The 21,183-nt window shown below is 42.1% G+C and overlaps 1 protein-coding gene across 1 annotated transcript in view; it reads left to right on the forward strand.

The window, feature by feature from the left end:
• BEND6 (BEN domain containing 6) overlaps positions 1-21,183 on the forward strand; it is a gene marked incomplete at both ends in the record, with an annotated part of 36,337 nt that overhangs the window by 1,318 nt on the left and 13,836 nt on the right. Inside the window, one exon of the mRNA XM_080700183.1 lies at positions 8,044-8,221. Coding sequence (XP_080556309.1) covers positions 8,044-8,221 — 178 coding nt within the window. The remainder of the gene's footprint in view (positions 1-8,043; positions 8,222-21,183) is intronic.

Genomic DNA, 21,183 nt, shown 5'->3' on the forward strand with positions numbered 1-21,183 from the left:
ACCTGTAGCCCTCATGTTGTACATTAGATCTCTACACATATTCAAATTTTGGTATTTGCTGACCTCATTGGTATCTGGCAGTTCCGCTGTACTGGGGAACCCTCTGACCTTGTTGATCTCTCCTCCTCAACACACAGCCCCTGTCTCTGGGTTTAACATGACCGCTCCATCCTCCCATCATGCTTTTCTCTCAGAAAAAGGAGAATCAGGCAGAAGAAGATACACCCATTCCTTTAAAATTATGAACCAGTAAGGGTACACATCGCTTCTTCTCACATCCTCTTGGCAAGAACTTAATCACAAAGCCACAGTGAACTGCATGGGAGTCTGGGAAATGAAGCCTTTAGCTGACAGCTAAGTGCCCAGCTGAAAAACTATTTCCATGGGAGAACTGGGGACTAGATACCTGGAGACAGACACAGTCTGCCACTGTCCATCTTTCTGTTGGGTTCTTGACATTTCTGTTGGGTTTCTTGGTCTATTCTGGGGAATGTCCTGTTCTATTATTAAAATATCTTATCTGTTATAGAAATTATCCTCTTGTAATTAGGTTTGAGATATAAATATCTTCTCTCAATCTGATATTTGTCAATTAATTGTATTTCCTTCATGCACTGATACTTACCAATGAATCCGTATTGCCTGATTTCCTTTCTTTCTAGCACTTGTTAGCAAAAACAAGACCAAACATTATAATTTTTTACAAATACCATGAATAGAATTATGATCTCAATAGGCATCCTTCAGTTTTAAAAAAAATTCTTCATCTAACGCTGGGTGTGGTGGCGAACACTTGTAATCCCCGCGCTTGGAAGGCGGAGACAGGAGGATCGCGCTGGTTCGGAGCTGGCCTCGCTGGCTTAAGAGACCCTGTTTCCTAATTAAAAAAAAAAAATTATATATATATATATATATGTCTGGGAGTGTAGCCCAGAGGTAGAAGGGCTTCCAGGAACCCAAGTAACACCAAAAAAAAAAAAAAAAAAAAAAAATCCTTCATCTCTACTTAATCAAATACATCATTTTTACCCCTTAGAATGTATATATCTAATGTGAGTCGACTATCTGCTCAGATATGATAAAAGTAATTTTCTGGCCTTTATATATATTACATGTATATATTCATAACAACAAGATATATACACATTTAAAATACATACACATGGCCGGGTGCGGTGGCGCACACTTGTAATCCCAGCATTTGAGAGGCTGAGACCGGAGGATCGCGCAGATTCGAAGCCAGCCTCAGCTACTTAGTGAGGCTTTCAGCAACTTAGTGAGACCCTGTTTCCAAATAAAAATATAAAAAAAAGGTCTGGGAGTATAGCCCGAGGGTAGAAAGCCTATGGGTTCCACCCCCAGTACCACCAAAAGAGAAAAAGAAAGAAAGAAAGAAAAAATAGGGCAGGGGGTGTAGCTAGGAGGTCAAATGCCCCTGGGTTCCATCCCCATACCTGCAAAATAAATAAATAAACAAACAAATAAATAAAATACACATTTGTAAAATAGGGATTGAATATACATAGGACAAATCATACAAAAATGTAACTTTTTTTTTTTTTTGCGGGTCTGGGGATGGAACCCAGAGGCATTTGACCTCCGAGCTACACCCCCTGCCCTATTTTTTATTCTTTATTTTGAGACAGGGTCTCACTGAGTTGCAGAGGGTCTCACTAAGTAGCTGAGGCTGTCTGAACTGCGATCCTCCGGTCTCAGCCTCCCGAATGCTGGGATTACAAGTGTGCACCACCACGCCTGGCTGTAACATTCCTTATAAGTGATCTCATTTGACTTTCAAGTCTCTAGTCCTGCTTAACAACAACAATAATAAAATCCTACAGTTTATATTCCAGTTTAAAATAGTGCCTTTGAGTAGTAGTTGTTGTTGTTATTTTGGTTACTTCAAGATTTTTACCTTCCTCTCCTCTCTACATTTTTTTCTTGGGAAGTAATCTAAATTTTCAGGAGTCTTCCATGGGGGAAGAGATACCAGTCTTCTACTGAGGTTCTAACTTTCCTTCCTGGTTCCTAGGTGTCCACGAGTGTTACTCTAGGGCCGGTCCTTGCGGGTCCTTTGGAGATCCTGTTACACTTGCTGCTGAAGTCCTCCATCCTGGCACCCACTGCCATCTCTATAAGATTCTGGCACCCAGAGGCCTCTTTATCTACATACAAAGTTGTTTCTGCTCATCAGTTCCTCCAGCACCCTGTGCCCTTCAACTCACCTGGTCAGAATACCAGGATGCTTTGCATTCTCTAGCTGCTTTACATAAGCTCTGGGGGTGGGGGATCTGAATGCTTTCTCCAGTCTGTCTGTGTGAACACTAATTTGACCAGTTCTGATCCTTGGCTCAGAGAGACACCGTGCTGCCCTGATGTTAACACCAGACCCAGGACCTCTTCAGGGAACTTAGAATGCATGGCGAAGCAAGGAGCTGAGCTGCTGCTCGGTGCTGCCCCTCATCTGGATGTCTGTATCCTGCCCACCTCTGAGGCCGTCTCCCTTCCCCTAGAAGGCAGGCGCAGGAAACGACAGAAGGTGAACGTGACTCCTGCCCTTCCAGGTCTTCATCCCCAGGCTCCTCCAGAACCAACATTGTCTTTTCTTTCCATTATAACCTTTATCTCTTCTATGCTCAGGTTTCTTTTTAAAAACTTTTTATTTTAGGCTTCTGGACTTTGGGCATTATAAATTCCACTCAGTATTCCAATTTTCCAGCATGGTAGTTTGAGAAAAATTACTTTTAGTCACAATACAATTTGGGTTTTACAAATCAAAACCATGTCTTCAAATTATTGTCTAGGTATTGCTGTTAAAAACCCTTTTAAAGCTAGGCGTGGTGGCACACTCTTGTAATCTCGGCATTCGGGAGGCTGAGACAGGAGGATCTCAGTTCACGGACAGCCTCAGCTACTTAGTGAGGCCCTTTGCAGTTCAGTGAGACCCCATTTCAAAATAAATAATAAAAAATAGGGCTGGGGGTGTAGCTCAGAGGTAAAATGCCGCTGGGTTCCATAACCAGTACCACAAAAAAAAAAAAAAACCTATTTTTAAAAACTATAAGGTAAATACAAGTGCTTTCTTCTAAGTGAATCTGCTCTATCTATTCTCTAATACAATAACCCTCAAAATTGGCTTGATGGTATAGTCTCAAGAGAGATGGTATGAAAGGAAACTAGAGAGAAAAATAAAGAATAAGTATGAACTACAAAGAAAGAAAATATATTGTGTCCCAACACAATAATAAAAGTTATTGCACGTCTACTCTGCAATACAGAATCATAGATTTTTTATATACATTCTTTTATGTCACACTTCTTTTTATTAAAAATTTAATGAGGTCTGGCCATGGTGGAACATACCTTTAATCCTAGTACTTGGGAGGCTGAGACAAGAGGATTATAGGTTTGAGGCCAGCCTCAGCAACTTAGCCAAACTCTCAGCAACTTAGACCCTATTATTTCCAAACAAAAAATAAAAAGGGTGGGGATGTAGCTCAGAGAATACCCCTGTATTCAATTCCTAGCACAAAAAAAGAAGGAAAAAAAAAAAAAGAAAAGGAAGTAATGAGGGCTGGGGGTATAGCTCAGTGGAAGAGTCATTGCCTAGAGTATGTGAGGCCCTTGGGGTCCATCCCCAGCACTGCAAGAATAAAATAAATAATGATGATAATGAACTCCAATAAAACTGCTACCCATCTCAAGACCTAAAACATTACCATAACTTGTAACTATCTATATATTTCCCCTTTCTCCATCCCTTCCTGTGTCACACCAGATATATTCAATCTTGTGCATAATTTATTTGCTTTTATTTATATATGGATAATATGGATGTATATATTTGTGGTATTGGGGATGGAACCCAGGGGCATTCTACGTCCGAGCTATACCCCTAGCCCTATTTTTTATTATTTATTTATTTCGCTGAGTTGCAAAGGGCCTCACTAAATAATAGCTAAGGGTGTCCGCAAACCGCGATCCTCCTGTCTCAGCCTCCCAATGCTGGGATTACGAGTGTTCGCCACCATGCCGGCATATATACATATATAATTTTTTTTTCTACTAGGGGTTGGGTCTCAAGTATGCTGGACAAGTGCTCTACCAACTGAACTATGTCCATAGCCCACTTTTTTCTGAGTTTTCTAAAAAGAATATATGCACACATATAGTTTCATCACATATAAATCCCTATTATGTGTTACAGAGTATATGTTATATATGATACACTTGTTTTAATAATATATCATTCGTTTTATTTATTTATTGAGGTGGCATTTTGCTACGTTGCCCAGGCTGACCTTGAACTCCTAGGCTGGAGACATCCTCCTTCCCCAGCTTCTCTAGGAGTTAGGACTACTATGCCCAGCTTATTTGTTCTTTAATGCTACAAAAATAATTGCTGTCATATGTTTACATCTGGAATTTGCTTTTTTCTTTTTTACTCAACATTTTACTGAGATCAGTTCCTTACGACTATAACTTACTCACTGTCAGTGCTGGGTAAATACCACTGTGTGACCCCACAATACAAGTCACCCATTCACTGTCCCATTGATGGGCATTTTGGTCTTCAGATTTTCATCATTATGAATCATGTTTCTACCGAAAGTTTTGTAATGCATACATTATACTAAAAGTTTCTTTACCTACAGACCTAGGAATCAGTTATAAGATCAGAGGGCAGGTGAAGGCTAAACTTGGCAAAATAATATCAACAAATGTTTCCAAAGCCATGTATACTATTTTTTATTTCTACCAGCAATATATAGGAAATTCCAGTGATCCGTGTCTACTGTATGCTTAATTGTTGTGAAACTCCATAATTTTTTCCCCAAATGATATTTCATTGTGATCGCAATCCTTTTCCCTGATTGCTAATGAGGTTTAACATCTCTTTGTGTACTTATTGGCCATTTGTGTGTTCTGTTCTGTAAAATACGTGTTCTTATTAATCATTCATCTTTCTATTAAATGTATGCTTTGTTTTTTCTTTGTTGATTTTTAGGGTAAAAATACATACTCATATATACCTTTGCCAGTTAACAACTGTAAATATCTTCCACTGGTTGCGATGTGCCTTTCCATGTTCCTTAAAGAAGTTCTTATTTTATTTATTTATTTATTTATTTAGTGGTACTGGGGATGGAACCCAGGGGCCCTCTACCTCTGGGCTACACTCCCAGACCTCTTTTTATATTTTGTTTGGAGACAGGGTCTCTTAAGCCAGCTGAGGCTGGCTTCGAACCTGCGCGATCCTCCTGTCTCAGCCTCCCAAGCGCGGGGATTACAAGCGTGCGCCACCACGCCCGGCTTAAAGAAGTTCTTATTTTTAGCTTGCTTGAGTGTGTTAACGTTTTCATGATCAGCTTTCATTAGTATTATTATTATATCTAGGAAATTCCTTCCTGTTCCAAGTTCAAAATACGTACTTATATTTTCTTGCACAGCTTAAAGTTTAACTTCTGATGTTTGAGTTTTTAATCCATCTGCAGTGCGTGTGTGATGAGGTGGGGACCCATTTTCTTTACCTTTTTCCAGAAGATCAGTTAGTGCTTTCAGCCTAATTTGCTCAACAGATCCTGTTGACCCAGTGCGCCCCCGTACCGCCACGTCATGCACCGAGGGTTCTCATGCCGTGCATCCAGCATGCCCTCTCTACTCTATTTCTTGGCCATATTGTCTATTCCTGTACTGGCATCATACTGTTGCTCTGGATTTTTAATAAACCCTTGTGTTTGTAAAGAAACGCCCTATTTATTATACTTTTCCAGCTTTCCTTAGAAATGAATTTCTTCCTTATGAATTTCAAAACCAATTTATTAACTTATCATTCGGGGGAGATTCTTAATTGGAATCGTATTATCTCTATCGTTCAACTTGGGGATAATGAATATTTTTAAAATTATAGCTTTTTACTGCTGAATATTATGTCTCGCCTCATCAAGCTCATTGTTCAGTCAAGCTGGTTTGTTTCTTTCATCAAGATCTTGTATATATTTTGTTATGAGTTAATGACATCTATTCTCAAAACAAAATTTAATCTAAAATATAAAATATTTTGGCTCTAGGGAGTGGAAACTGCTAAAGGCACTGTAAAAATGTATTTCCTGGACATTTAAAAAAATTTTTAAGCCAGGCGTGGTGGCACACGCTTGTAATCCCTGTGCTTGGGAGGCAGAGACAGGAGGATCGCGCAGGTTCGAAGCCAGCCGCACGCTGGCTTAGGAAACCCTGTTTCCAAATAAAAATGTAAAAATAGGTCTGGGAGTGTAGCCTGGAGGTAGAAGGGCTTTCAGGAACCCCAGTACCATTAAAAAAAAAAAAAATTTTATGGAGCCGGGTGTGGTGGTGCACGCACACTTGTAATCCCAGCATTCAGGAGGCTGAGACTGGAGGATTGTGGTTCAAGGACAGCCTCAGCTACTTAGTGAGGCCCTCTGCAACTCAGTAAGACCCTGCTTCAAAATTAAGAATTAAAAATTGGGCAGGGGAGGGGTGTAGCTCGGAGGTCAAATACCTCTGGGTTCCATCCCTAGACCCGCAAAAATAAAAAAAATTGTATGGAAGTATAATATTCTTTATCATGGTAGTTATTGTTGTTATTATGTTTTTATTGATAATGAAATCTAAAAAAATAAATTTAAGACCAATTCTTGTTATATAGGTGAGAAAATAATATGGAAGTATAATACAGAAGAAAGCACCATGTCAAAATGTACAGTTTGAAAAAATGTACAGTGTAAGCTGAATGTGGTGGCACATGCCTAGACTCGGGAGGCTGAGACAAGAGGATCGCAGGTTTTTTTTTTTTTTTTTTTTTTTTTTTTGGTACTGGGGTTCCTGGAAGCCCTTCTACCTCTGGGCTACACTCCCAGACCTATTTTTATATTTTTATTTGGAAACAGGGTCTCCTAAGCCAGCGCGCGCGGCTGGCTTCGAACCTGGAGGATCGCAGGTTTGAGGACAGCCTCAGCAAGTAGTGAAACTCCAAGCAACCTGGCGAGTTCCTGCTTCAAAATAAAAATAAAAAATAGGGCTCGGAGTATAGCTTAAATGTATAATGCCCCTGGGTTCAATTCCCAGTACCATAAGTAAAATAAAATAATCTACAGTTTGACAAGTTATCACAAGCTGAACACATCCATGTCAAAATTTAGAACACCGACAGCACCTCAGGAGGCCCCTTTAGCTGCTAATCCTCACTCGTCACCATGGCAACCACTGTCCTGACTTAATAAATGGTGTTCTTTTGAACAGTTACTAATTGTTTGTAGCTAGCATATGGGAGCAAAAACCTTTATATCCTGCCATCTTGTTAAATTTTCCCTTCTTTTGGTGATGTTACTAAGGTTTGAACTCCCAGCTCCTTTTAGGTGTTTTTTGTTTTCTTTTGTTTTTTTGGTGGTACTAGGGGTAAAACCCAGAGGCTTTCTACCTCCAGGCTACATTCCCAGACCTATTTTATATTATATTTGAAAACAGGGTCTCACTAAGTAGCTGAGGCTGGCCTCGAACCTGCTCCGTCCTCCTGTCTCAGCCTCCCCAGCGCCGGGATTACAAGCCTGGGCCACCACGCTCCGCGTTAGCTTTTGTTTTTTGAAACAGGGTCTCATTAAATTACTGGGATCCTCCTATCTCAGCCTCCCCTAAGCAGGATCACAGGCGTGCGCCACCATGCCCAGGTAGATAGTTTTTCTGTATGAATCGCAGGCGAAGGAAGTAAGGTTCAGATTATGGAGTGCTTGGATCGAGGCTGACTCTGTCTCGGTGGAGCCCAGATTGGAATGATGGCTGCCCGCTGTACTAATTTTCTGCTTTGTATTTCCACTGAAGCTAGGCAGAGACAAGAGTGCATGTGCATGCTCGTCCCTTGGCCTGACTCCTCTGGATGCTGGACGTACAGCTGTGGCTGCAGCAGGAGCAGGCAGTGCCTGTGAGAACAGGAACTTGTAGGTCTGAATCGGTCCCTTCAGCATCCAGATGGGAGAAGCGGTGAAGGCGCTGCGAAGCGTCTTTTGTTGTGCCTGCCTTGTGTTGTAGAGAGACCCGTATTCGGGAAACGCCTTTCTGCCTGGCGAGAGTTCCAGTGAGGATGAAGCGCCCTTAGCCGAGCTGACCAAGGAAGAGTTGTGCGCCAAGATAAAAAGCCTGAAAGAAAAACTAACAAACACCCGGAAAGAAAACAGCCGGCTGCGACAGTCTTTGGTCATGCTACAAGGTAATCTTTGAGAAAACTGGCATTTTTAGATGAAAAAGAATCGCAAATCAGCTGTCAAGAATGAAAAAGAAGTCAGCGCCTTAGGGAGCTAAACAATCACATTTTAAGAAAGTCATGGTTACAAAATTTAAATATAGAAGCACTTGCCGGGCGCGGTGGCACAGGCCTGTAGGTTCGAGGCCAGCCCCGCTGGCTTGAGACCCTGTTTCCAAAAATAATATAGGTCTGGGAGTGTAGCCCAGAGGTAGAAGGGCTTCCAGGAACCCCAGTACCACAAAAAAATTAAAATAAGTATAGAAGCACTCTATTGAAGCATTTAGTTTATTGCTCAAAATATTTAGATTTTCCTACAAAGTATCAAATATTGAATCCATTTAATAATGTCCAACAGGTATTTATTGAGCATTTAATATAGCTCACTCATATGCAAAGCCCGAAAAGATGAGTAAAACTGAGAAAATATGCTAAGGTATGTGCTTATCTCATTCCTCTCTGCTAGGGAAAGCTCTAGGAAAGGAGGGTTTTGCCATCCATTATGGAAGTACTGGAATTAGTGATTTCATAGATTACATTGTGTGTGTGTGTGTGTGTGTGTGTGTGTGTGTGTGTGTAGGGAGGGGGAGGGAGGGAGGGAGGGAGGGAGGGAGGGAGGGAGAGAGAGAGAGAGAGAGAGAGAGAGAGAGAGAGAGAGAGAGAGAGGGAGAATGAATTGCTGGAGACTGAACCGACAGGGGTTCTACTTCTGAGCTACAACTCAACATTTTTTTTTAATTTGAAACAAAATTTGTGTCACTAAGCTGCCAAGGCTGTTCTTGAACTTGTGATCATACTGTCTCAGGCATGTGCCACCACACAGACTCATATTTTAGTGAGTTTTGTTTGCTGTGTTTGTGGTACTGGACACTGAACCCATTGGCATTCTACCCGAGTGATGCCCCAGTCCTATATATTTTTTTGAAACAGGGTCTAAGTTGCTGAGGTTAGCCTCAAACCTTCTGTCTCAGCCTCCCAAATACTAGGATTACAGGCATGCACCACTGCAACTTGCTTAGCTTTTGTGGGAAGAGTGATTTGGGAAAATAATTGTATCCCCTTGGAGACACACACAGGAAAAAGATGGGCCTAAACAAACTAAACACCACTTGGCTTAGCTGAGTGTGGTGACTCACGCCTGTAATCCCAGTACTTGAGCGACGAGACAAGAGGATTGCACGTTCCAGGCCAGCCTCAGCAACTGAGCGAGACCTTGTTTCAAAATAAAAAATAGGGCTTGGGGTGTAGCTTAGAGGTAAAACACCCCTGGGTTCAATACCAAGTCCAGCAAACAAACAAAACTTGACTTAATGCCTATGTATTTCAGTGTTTAATTTTTAAAAATTATGGTTTCCATTTGTAGTTAAGTATTATGCATGCTTTTATACAGCTGAATAATTTTATAACCATTATATACTATGGTGAACAGCATGTTGTAAAGTAATAAATAGTCTAAACATTTTGGTGGTACTGGGGGAGGGGTGGAACCCAGAGGCTTTCTACCTCTGGGCTATACTCCCAGACCTATTTTATACTTTATTTGGAAACAGGGTGTCACTAAGTTGCTGAGAGCCTCACTAAGTAGCTGAGGCTGGCTTCAAACTCCTGCGATCCTCCTGTCTCAGCCTCCCAAGTGCGGGGATTACAAGCGTGTGCCACCACGCCCGGATAATGGTCTAAACATTTTGAAAATAAAACCTCTGATTATTATTCTGGATAATATTCCTTATTCCTAGATATGCTCTAGAAATATCTCCATGAGATGTGATATGATGGCATGTTGGTGCATGCTCATAATCCCAGTACTTGGGAGACTGAGACAGGAGGATCACAGGTTCGTGGCCAGTCTCAGCTATTTAGTGAGGCCTCCACAACTTAGTGAGACTCTGTTTGAAAATAAAGAATAAACATGGGTCAGAGGGTATATCTCAGAGGTAGACTGCCCCTGGGTTCAATCCCCAGTTACACACACACACACACACACACACACACACACACACACACAATATGATAGTTCAATATCTAACTGGCCATATGGCTAAATCTAAAATTTTTATAATGCTTTAAATTCATTTCAATATAAAGTCAGCATTAAATGGAAATTCTCACTTCACTAAATGTTGATTTTTTAAAAACTGTCAAAAAAAAAAAAAAGGAATAAAGCCGGGCATGATGGCATGCACATGTAATCCCAGTACTTGGGAGGCTGAGACAGGAGGATCACAGGTTTAAAGCCAGCCTCAGCAACTTAGCAAGACTCTGTTTCCAAATGAAAAATGAAAGGGGCTGGGGTATATAGCTCAGAGATTAGAATGCCCCTAGGTTCCATTCCCAGTAGCAAAAAAAAAAAAAAAAAAACTGCAGCAACAACAAAAATGAGGCAGTAGCTGAGCCTGGTGGCGCACGCTTGTAATCCCCGCGCTTGGGAGGCGGAGACAGGAGGATCGCGCAGGTTCAAAGCCAGCCGCGCGCGCTGGCTTAGGAGACCCTGTTTCCAAACAAAAAGTATAAAATAGGCCTGGGAATAGACCGGAGGTAGAAGGGCTTCCAGGAACCCCAGTACCACAAAAAAAAAAAAAAAAAAAAAAAGCAGTAAAGTTGGTTAAAAAATAAATTCCTGCTTAAAAGCATCGATTTGGGATTTCCGCCCTTGGGTTGAACCCCGGCTTTTCATACCGGCTGTAACACTCTGGCCCATCACTTCATTCTGCCTTGTCCTGGCTTCACCTTCCTCATCCACAGCTCAGAACAGGACTTCATTTCCTATCGCTATGAGATAACTGGAGGAAATTATTTATCCAATGCCTGGCTCAAGAGGGGGACCCAATAATGGTAGTTATTATTATTATTATCTCTGTTTTTATTTTCATACACCCCCAAAATGAAGGCCAATTCTTGTCGTAAATATAAATGAGAGCTGGGTGTGGTGGCACACACTTGTAATCCCAGTACTTGAGAGGCTGAAACAGGAGGATCTCAGGTTCAAAGCCAGCCTCAGCAACTTAGCAAGACCCTGTTTTCAAATAAGGAATAAAATTGGGCTGGGTGTATAACTTGGAGGTAGACTGCCTCTGGGTTCAATCCCCAGTGCCAATAAGTAAATAAATAAGTAGAGATGAGAAAATTCCATGTAATGAGTAAAAAATCAGGTTCAATACCAGAGGAAAATAATCGCTCACTACAACCGCTTTCCTCTCTCTCTCCCACACTCCCAGATGGCTATTTCTTTTTCTCCTCTCTGCCGACTCCTCACACCTCCTCCCTTATTCTCGTGCTCAGCCAATGACTTGATTTTCTACTTCATTGAGAAATTGGAGGACCGGAAGCGACTGTCATCTCCCCACACTCATGCTTGTATGAGCGGCTCTCTCCCATGATACCCAAATGACCCATCCTTGTGCGTGGCCAAAGACCACCACCTCTCCACCAGTGCCCCCATCCCACCCCAGCGTCAGGGACATTGCTCCAGAGATTCTGCCCCTCTCTCCTGCAAGACTAAGTTTTCTCTCTCTAATGAATCATTCCTATTATAATCAAACAAATAGTATTCATCCCATTTAAGGCCACCTTATTTGCTCATCTATGGTTTCTCCTTCTTTGTCTAGAGTTCCTCCGATGACCCTTTTTCTCTCTAGTTTCCACATATTAGGGAGAATATCTGATTTTTTTACTTTTTGTGACTGACTAATCTCACTTAGCCTAATGTTCTCCAGTTCCATCCATTTACCCGCAAATGACATAAGTTTATACTTCTCTATGGTTGAATAAAATCCCATTGTGTACATATCCCACAGTTTTGTCAGCTGTTCATCTGTTGATGGACATCTTGGCTGGTTCCATAGTTGGGCAATTGTGAATTGTGCAGCTATAAACATAGATACACATGCATTAGTTTGGTAGTTTGGTTTCTATTCTTTTTGGGTAGATACTCAGAAGTGGTATTGCTGGATTGTACGATAGGTTCGTTCCCACTCTTTTGAGTATCCGTCATACTGTTTTCCAAAGTGATTGCACTAATTTTGCAATCTCACTGACAGTATATTAGAGTTTGCACCGCTCCATACCCTTGCAGGCATTTGTTGTTGTTTGTGTTTGTGTTTTGTTTTTGCGATATTGGAGATGGAACCCAGGAGCATTCTACTTCCGAGCTACACTCCCAGCCCTATTTTTTTATTCTTCATCTTAAAACAAGGTCTCACTGAGTTGCAAAAGGCCTCACTCAAGTAGCTGAGGCTGTCTGTGAACTACGATCCCCCTGTCTCGGCCTCCCAAGTTGTTTGTGGTTTTAATGACTGCAATTCTAATCGGGGTTATGTGAAATCTCAGGGTACTTTTAATTTGCATCTCTCTTGATGCCTTTTTTGCTTCTCTGCCTTCTGCCTTATTTCTCTTTTTCTTTATAGAAAAACTTCGTGAATGCTTGACTCTACACACTCTCTTCAATTTCCCCTCTTTGTTTCTTCTGGGTCCCATTTGTATCAAGTCCTTTTAATTCCACTGCACTCCCTCTTCTCCAATCCTTGGTGTTGCGGTGATCCAGTACTGCAGACCAGATTGCTACAACAACGGAAACCTGTTTTCTCATCATTCTGGCAGCAGAATTTCAAAATCAAGGTGTCTACAGAGCCAAGCTACTCCTGATGGCACTAGGGAAGGATCTTTTCAGGCCTCTCCCCCACTTCTAGTTGTCCATCAGCCAGTCTTTATTTATTTATTTATTTATTTATTTATTTATTTATTTATTTATTGCAGTACTGGAGATGGACCCAGGGGCATTCTACCTTCGAGCCACACCCCCAGCTCTATTTTTTATTCTTTATTTTGAAACGGGGTCTCACTGAGTTTCAGAGGACCTCACTAAGTAGCTGAGGCTGGCCGCAAACCACGATCCTCCTGTCTCAGCCTCCCAAGACTGGGATTACAAGCGTGCGTCACCACGCCCGGCCTCAGCCAGCCTTCAACATGTCATCCCTAAGCCTCTCCCATTTGGGAGGGCACTAGTCTTATTGAATTAGGGCCTTTCCCAGTGACCCGATTCAACTTGATGGTATCACAAAACCCTACCACCAAACAGTCTCATCTGAGGTCCTGGGGGTGAGGACTCTGACACATCTTTTGGAGGTGAAGGACACTGCTTACCCCATAACATTCCTGTTGCTCATCTCAGGGGCCATTTCTCAACTGCTATCCTAAGTGCTCTGTTTCAGACACTGTGACACATTTGCACAAATCTCTTTCCTTGAAATTATTTCTTCATTTGGTTTCCAAGACACCACATTCACCAGTTTTCCTCTTGCATTGCTAGTGTTCCCATCTCAGTGTGTGTGTGTGTGTGTGTGTGTGTGTGTGTGTGTGTGTTACTGAGGATTGTACCTCTGAGGTACTACCCCAACCCTATTTCTTCATATTTTACTTGAAACCAGGGCCTCACTAGGTAGTGGAGGGCCTCCCTAAGTAGATGAGGCTGGCCGCGTACTTGCCATCCTCCTGCCTCGGTTTCCCAAGTACTGAGATTACACGCGTGCACCACCACGCACAGCTAGCTCAGATTTTTTTTTTTTTTTTTTTTTTACTGGCTTCACATCCCACCTGCTAAATGTTTGCTGATGCACCTGTCTCCGTCCTTGGACTTTCTTTCCTTTGCATCTGCATTCACTCCCTATGGGAACCTATGCAATCACGTGGTGTTAAAATCTATCAAGGAGCTCTGGTTCTCAGATTCTGTCTTCTGCCTGGACCTCTCCAGCTCACTGTCCAGCTGCATTCTTGACATGATTACTAGCCACCTCAGACTAAGACATTTCAGAACATATTCCTGACCTTCAGCCTGTTTCTCCTCTTGGTTCACGCTCACTGCATTGTTCCAGGTCCTCAAGCCATGATGTCATCTTCTATATTTCTCCACATCTCACATGTAGCTCATTAACAAATCTTACTGGCTTTAACCTCAAAATATTTCTAGAACTCAGTCCCTTTTACCACCCTATTCCTGGCAGTCTGGTCCAAGCTCCTATCTTATCTCCCACTCACATTATTATGGTGGGCCGGGCGTGGTGGTACTCACCTGTAATCTCAGCACCTGGGAAGCTGAGACAGGAGGATCACAGATTTGAGACCAGCCTCAGCAACTTTGCAAAATTCTCAGCAATCTAGTGAGACCCTGGCATGTAGCTCAGAGGCAGAATGCCCCTGTGTTTAATCGCCAGTACCACTGAAAAAGAAAAAAAAGGGAAAGAAAAATTACTATGATGGCCTCTTAACTCGTGTCCCTCCTTCTGCTCTTGCTCCTATGCAATGTATCCTCAATAGAACGGTGAGAATAATACTGCTAGTTAGGCCAGTTCTTGTATTTCTTCTGCTTGAAACCCACCAGTGAATTACGACCTTCTCATGGTAAAGACTAACATCCTTGTAATGACCTTGTACTTGTTATGCGCTGTCTCCCTAGCCACACTGGCACACGGGCTCTCCCTTGAAAGACATCAGGATGTCTTAGCTTCAGGGTCTTTGTACTTACTGTTTCTTCTGCCTACGAGCTTCTTTCAACAGAGCCACTTGCCCGAACCCTCCCTTCCCTTAGGACTTCGCTCCAAATTCATCTTTTCCTTGGATCCCCCATCTAAAACTTCAACCTCTTTTCTCAATACTTTTATTCTCCTTTATTTCCTCTTTGACACCTATATGTTGTATTATCTATTATTATTTGCCACTCATGAGTCTATATAATCTATAATGTACTTACTAATGTCTTTCTCTCCACCCAGCAACCCCAGATACACTCACCAGAATGCAATCTGTAAACCAAGTGGTAAAGTGGTTCTTGGTTAGACTTCAGGTAACTGCTGCTGCAGTGTGCTATTCACTAATAAATATTATAAAATCCCTACTATGTTCAGACAGTTCCCTACGTACCTAGGAGAATCAATGAATACTGCAAAAATCCCTGCTTCTGGGGAACTTATATTCGTGTGTGTGTGTGTCTGTCTGTCTGTCTGTAGGGGGGAGACAGTAAAAAAAACTTAAAAGTTATAAAGGGCATTATATAAGTTAGGTAAGGATAAGTGCTATGAAAAATATAAGGGTATCCCAGGTTTTGGCACACACACAAAAAAGAAAAATATAAGGGTAGTAAAGGATTGGTGTTTGGGAAGAAGGGATGATTTATAAATTTCAACAGCACGGTCAGCCAGGAGCGGTGGTCCAGGCCTACAATCCCAATACTCTAGAGGCCAAGGCAAGAAAATTGCAATTTCGAGGCTAGTGAATAGCAATTTACTGAGGCCCTGTTTCAGAATTATAAGAATAAATAAATAGAAAGGGCTGGGGGTGTAGCTCAGTGGTAGAACCCCACTGAGTTCAATCCCCAGTATAGACAGACAGACAGACAGACAGACATAGTCAAAATTGGCCTCCTTTGTGAATTAGGAAGACATCAGAAGGTTGAAATTTTAGGTGTAATCCTAATAAGAAAGAGGTCTGAGAAAAGACTGTTACCTCATTAGATTATCTTGCTTATTTGGTTATCTTGTTTGAAATAAGATCACCAATCAATCAGAGCCGGACATGGTGGCGCACGCTTGTAATCCCCGCGCTTAGGAGGCTGAGACAGGAGGATCGCACAGGTTCGAAGCCAGCCTCAGCTACTTAGTGAGGCTCTCAGCAACTTAGTTAGACCCTGTTTCCAAATAAAGTATAAAATAGGTCTGGGAGTATAGCCTGGAGGTAGAAAAGACCCTGGGTTCCACCCTCATTACCACACACACATACCACACACAAACACACACACACACACACACACACACACACACACACACACACACATACACACGGAATAAAAATAGGGCTGGGGGTATAGCTTAGAGGTAGAATGTCCCTGGGCTCATTCCCCAGTACCACAAAAAAGTTATCATTTTATATTATATATTATACATGATATAAAATAATTCACAAATAGTCACATCCCTTTTCTCAGCTGTACCCAGTGTTTTTATTTTGTTGGGGTTTTTTTTTGGATGTGGGGGGGTCTGGGGATGGAACCCAGGGGCATTCAACCTCCAAGCTACATCCCCTGCCCTATATTTATTCTTTATTTTGAAACAGGTCTCACTAAGTTGCAGAGGGTCTCACTAAGTAGCTGAGGCTGTCAGCGAACCGCAATCCTCCTGTCTCAGCCTCCCAAGTACTGGTATTACAGGTGTGCGCCACCACGCCCCGCCCCAGTGTTCTTGAGTTCACACAGTTCAACCCATCCTGAGAGAAAACTCTGGGTTCTGTTGTACCAAGGGGGTGATAATTGTAGCTACACTGGAAGAATATGCTTGTGGATTTGTGGTCTTAAAAGCTCTTTATGTAGATTTGTTATGATGTTTTGTAGATTTGTCTTGTAGATTTATGTAGATGTTTCCTCTGGTTTTCACACTACACACACACACACACACGCACGCACACACACACACACACACACACATGCGTGTATACAGGTGAGGCTAGGCTAGGGTGTAGCTCAGAGGTAAAATACTCCTGGGTTCAATACCCGGTCACGCCAACAACAACAACAACATAATAAAGGATTAAGGTAGTGCTGGTAGTGTGAAAACCAGAGGAAATATCTACATAATCTACAAAACATCATCACAAATCTGCATAAAGAGCCTTTAAGACTACAAATCCACAAGCATATTCATCCAGTGTAGCAACAACTATCACAAGAGAACCCAGAGTTTCTCTCAGGATGGGTTGAACTGTGTGAACTCAAGAATACTGGGCACAGCTGAGAAAAGGGATGTGATTATATGTGAAAATCCTCTAATGTGGAAAAGAAAGGAAACAAAGACAAGGCAGGTAGCAGTAAAAAAAAAACTGCACTAAGAGAAGATATTACATTCATTAAACAAGAACAGGTTAGCTCTAAAAGGAATATTCAAAGAACAAGGAGAGTAAAAAACCTAGAAATTTAATAGAATATTTAGAAGTTAAACTTAAGAAAATCTTATAGGTATTAAAGCAAGAAGACAAAAAAAGGAAAATAGAAAAGATTAGGAAAAATAGAGAATTAGAGCCAGGCATGGTGGCGCACGCTTGTAATCCCTGTGCTCGGGAGGCGGAGACAGGATGATCGCGCAGGTTGAAGCCAGCCTCACTGGCTTAAGAGACCCTGTTTCCAAATAAAATAGAGTAAAATAGGTCTGGGAGTGTAGCCCGGAGGTAGAAGGGTTTCCAGGAACCCCAGTACCACCAAAAATAAAAATAAATAGTAATTAGCATCAATATTAGTGATTAAGCTATGCTAAATTGCCTCTTACTTCTAAATTTAAGTGCACTGTTAACAAAATTTTTATAACATAGAAAAGAAAGATACCATCAAAATCCAATAAAATGAATGGGGAAAAAATGACTTGCCCGAAGCATGACATGGTGAAATTTCAGAACACGAGAAGCAAAGAGAAGATCCCCCAGCTTCAGAGAGATCGATCATGTTCTCGGCAAAGGACTGAGAACCAGAATGGCATTGGACTTCCCACCAGCCATACCGGAAGTTCCACGTTAATGAAGTGATGCCTTCAGAATTCTGAAAGGAAACTATTTAAACTTGGAATCGCAATCCAGCGAGGTTATCGCGCAAGTGTGTGAGTAGGAGAATATTTTCACATACACAAAAACCTCAGAAGTTGTGCTCCCAAAACCTTCTTCCTTTTGTAGAAGCTCCATGCAGAATGTACTTCCCTCAATTGAGGAGTAAACCCGTAAAGACATGGTGTCCAGAAACAGGTGATGCGCTTCAGTACAGACACAGGGAGAGTCCACCAGGCCATCCCAGGGAAGCCCCAGAAAGCTGAGCAGAGAAAAAGACAGGAAGGGCAGAGACGCCATGATGTATGTATGCATACTGAAAGGAGACCTAAGAGATGAGTTAGTGAACTAAACAGTAAAATATACTAAGTAAGGTAAAAAATTATTAACTACAGGGAAAACCATTGATTTTCATTTTTTGTGTATGGTAGACGGAATTGAACCCAGGGAATTCTCCCACTGAGCTGCAACCCCAGCCTTTTTTTTTTTTTAGTTTGAGACAGGGTCTTGGTAAGGCTGACCTTGAACCTGGGATCCTCCCGTCTCAGTCTCCTGAGTAACTGGACTTACAGATGTATGCCATCTGCACAGATTTTTTAAAAATCATATTTAAGCCGGGTGTGGTGGCGCATACTTGTAATCCCAGCATCTGGGTGACTGAGACTAGAGGATCATGGTTCGCAGCCAGCCTCAGCTACTTAGTGACACCCTCAGCAAATCAGTAAGACCTTGTTTTAAAATAAAGAATAAAAAATAGGGCAGGGGGTATAGCTCAGAAGTCGAATGCCCCTGGGTTCCATCCCTGGACCTGCAAAAGAAAAATCATATTTAATGGAAAGGGATTGTGAATATTTACATCAGTTTGATGATGTAAGAGCATTATTTATGGAACTAGGTTTTCTGTTCAACCTATGGGGATGATGTAAAAGGGGGGTATGAATATGAGTACTATGTGTGTGTTCTGTGTACATGGGAGGAGTTGAAAGAGAGCCCTGGTGTCCTATTATATAGTTGGAATTCAGCAAAGAATTCTCTGCATCTGAAAAAATAAAACAAGAAATAGTGTACATCCATATTGTTATTTAAGACTGTGGAGGCAGCTGCCAGAAGAAGCAGGTAAATGAATCAGAAGCAGAGATTTCTAGGAGTGGTAAGCAGGGCTGAGGAGTGACAGAGCAGAGGATTGGTGCTATCATAAGTCTTATTTAATTCAAAAGTAAGCCGGGCGTGGTGGTGCACGCTTATAATCCCAGCATTCAGGAGGCTGAGACCCGAGGATCATGGTTCACGGACAGCCTCAGCTACTTAGAGAGGCCCTCCACAACTTAGTGAGACCCTGTTTCAAAATAAATAATAAAAAATAGGATTGGGGGTGTAGATCGGAGGTAGAATGCCCCTGGGTTTCATCCCCAGTACTGCAAAAAAAGAGAGGGGAGGGCTGGTAGTATAGCTCAGAGATAGAATGCCCTGGGTTCTATCCCCAATACAAAAAAAAGTGACTTGCTAGTGCATGGCTTGTTAGTGCAAGAGTTAGCAGATGAGTGGAACAGAATACACCCACACACACACAGAACCTAGTATATGATCAAGAAATACCCTAGAGGCAGTATGGCACAGAGGTAGAGTAGGGTTTGGTGAGAGGCACCTTGCTTGAACTGTTTTCCCGGGTCATAGGTAATGCATTCAGAAGAGAGTGAGGTACAATGCAAGTATTGCTATTATGATATTTGCTGTCACCGGTCAGCAAGCCCGGCTTCATGGCTGTCACTCATGTAGTCACACAACGCTCTGGAGCTGGCTCTGGCAAAAATGATTTGCTGTCCTCATCTCAAAATTCTGATATCTGGAACATGTTGCCTTGGGCCCTGCAAATACAGCTACGTAGTGAGCCTGGCAAGTCAACGGGGAAGAGGATAAATTATTCAGCAAATGGTGTCAGGAAAGCTGATTTTCCAAGTTAGATTCTCATTTCGCACCATGTGGCGCGTGGAAATATAACTATACAGTTTCAATCCATGTTCTGAATTTGAATGGGAAGTGCCGGCCTGAACATACGATAACTTTTGTCTTTATGAAAGAAGTAGCACGTATTTCCTCATAGCACGCACCGAACAGGCCTGGAAACAAGAACAGAGAGCATTTCCAGCACCTGGATGAGCTCTCGTAATATTATTTCCCACTGAAAGGAACCTAAGTTCCTCAGAGAAAAGGCCGATTCCAGGTCTTGGGCAGAAAATACACCACGTGCAGCTCCTCGGAGGCTTTGGTCATGAAGAACACAGGAATGGCTTGCCGCACCAGAAAGTGAGCAAGTTTAATGAAGACAAGTGGACGTGTTAAGTCGATGAGCTTCCTGCTGGCCGAAGATAGGACAGTTTGGACGTCAAAAACAATGAGGACCTCCACAGATAGACGCATATTTTATGTCAGTGCGTGAGCTCACAATAGTACGCACAAAAGAAAGACTGGTCATCTCAAGAAAACGACTCATCGTTTTGAAAACTGGCCCAGTGCAGACTAAAAATGAAGCATGTGTCCTGCCATTTCCAGATGAAATGAACCACTGAGTAACCAAGTCGTGGGTTAAAGGACACTTCCCTTCATAGAAGAATTCCACTAATAAGCGAAGAAGAAAAGAATGAAGGCATCAGCACTTCGCAACCCCTTACAACACAATGGACCCCAGCAGTGGTCGGGCGATGGCTGCTGGCATCATAAAGATGCTAACCATGCATCAGGTCCACCTGATGGAAATTAAAACACTGCTTGAATCTGACCAAGCCTTCAGATCTAACTACCAATCTCTATCAAATATAAAGCACGGGTACCGGACAGGGTGGTCACACATGATATCCCAGCATTTGGGAGGCTGAGACAGGAGGATCACGATTCTCAGAGAGCCTCAGCTACTTAGTGAGGCCCTTTGCAACTCAGTGAGACCCTGTTTCAAAATAAAGAATAAAAAATAAGGCTGGAGGTGTCTCTTGGAGCTAGAATGCCCCTGGGCTCCATCTCCAGTACCACAAAAAATAAGTACAAAGCAAGGAAGAATATGTTAAATACCTCCTTACAGGTAAAATCGGCAAAATTCAGATTATGAGAAACCCTCCAAAACCAACCATTCAGTTTTCTTTAACTAATAGATTGCAAGGAAAAATAATAGGAGAGGGGTAGGGAACCATAGTTCCTATGAATGAGTCAGTCAGCGGCTACTGCAGCATGTAGCCCTTTAGTGGACCCTGATTTAAATAAACTTTAAAATAGCCGTGCACCACGGCACACCCCTTTAATCCCAGCTACTTAAGAGGTTAAGGAAGGAGCATCAAAAGTTCAAAGCTTTGGAAAGTAAGACACTATCT

This window comes from Muscardinus avellanarius (assembly GCF_963383645.1).
Source record: "Muscardinus avellanarius genome assembly, chromosome: 8".
NCBI classification, from domain to species: Eukaryota; Metazoa; Chordata; class Mammalia; order Rodentia; family Gliridae; genus Muscardinus; species Muscardinus avellanarius.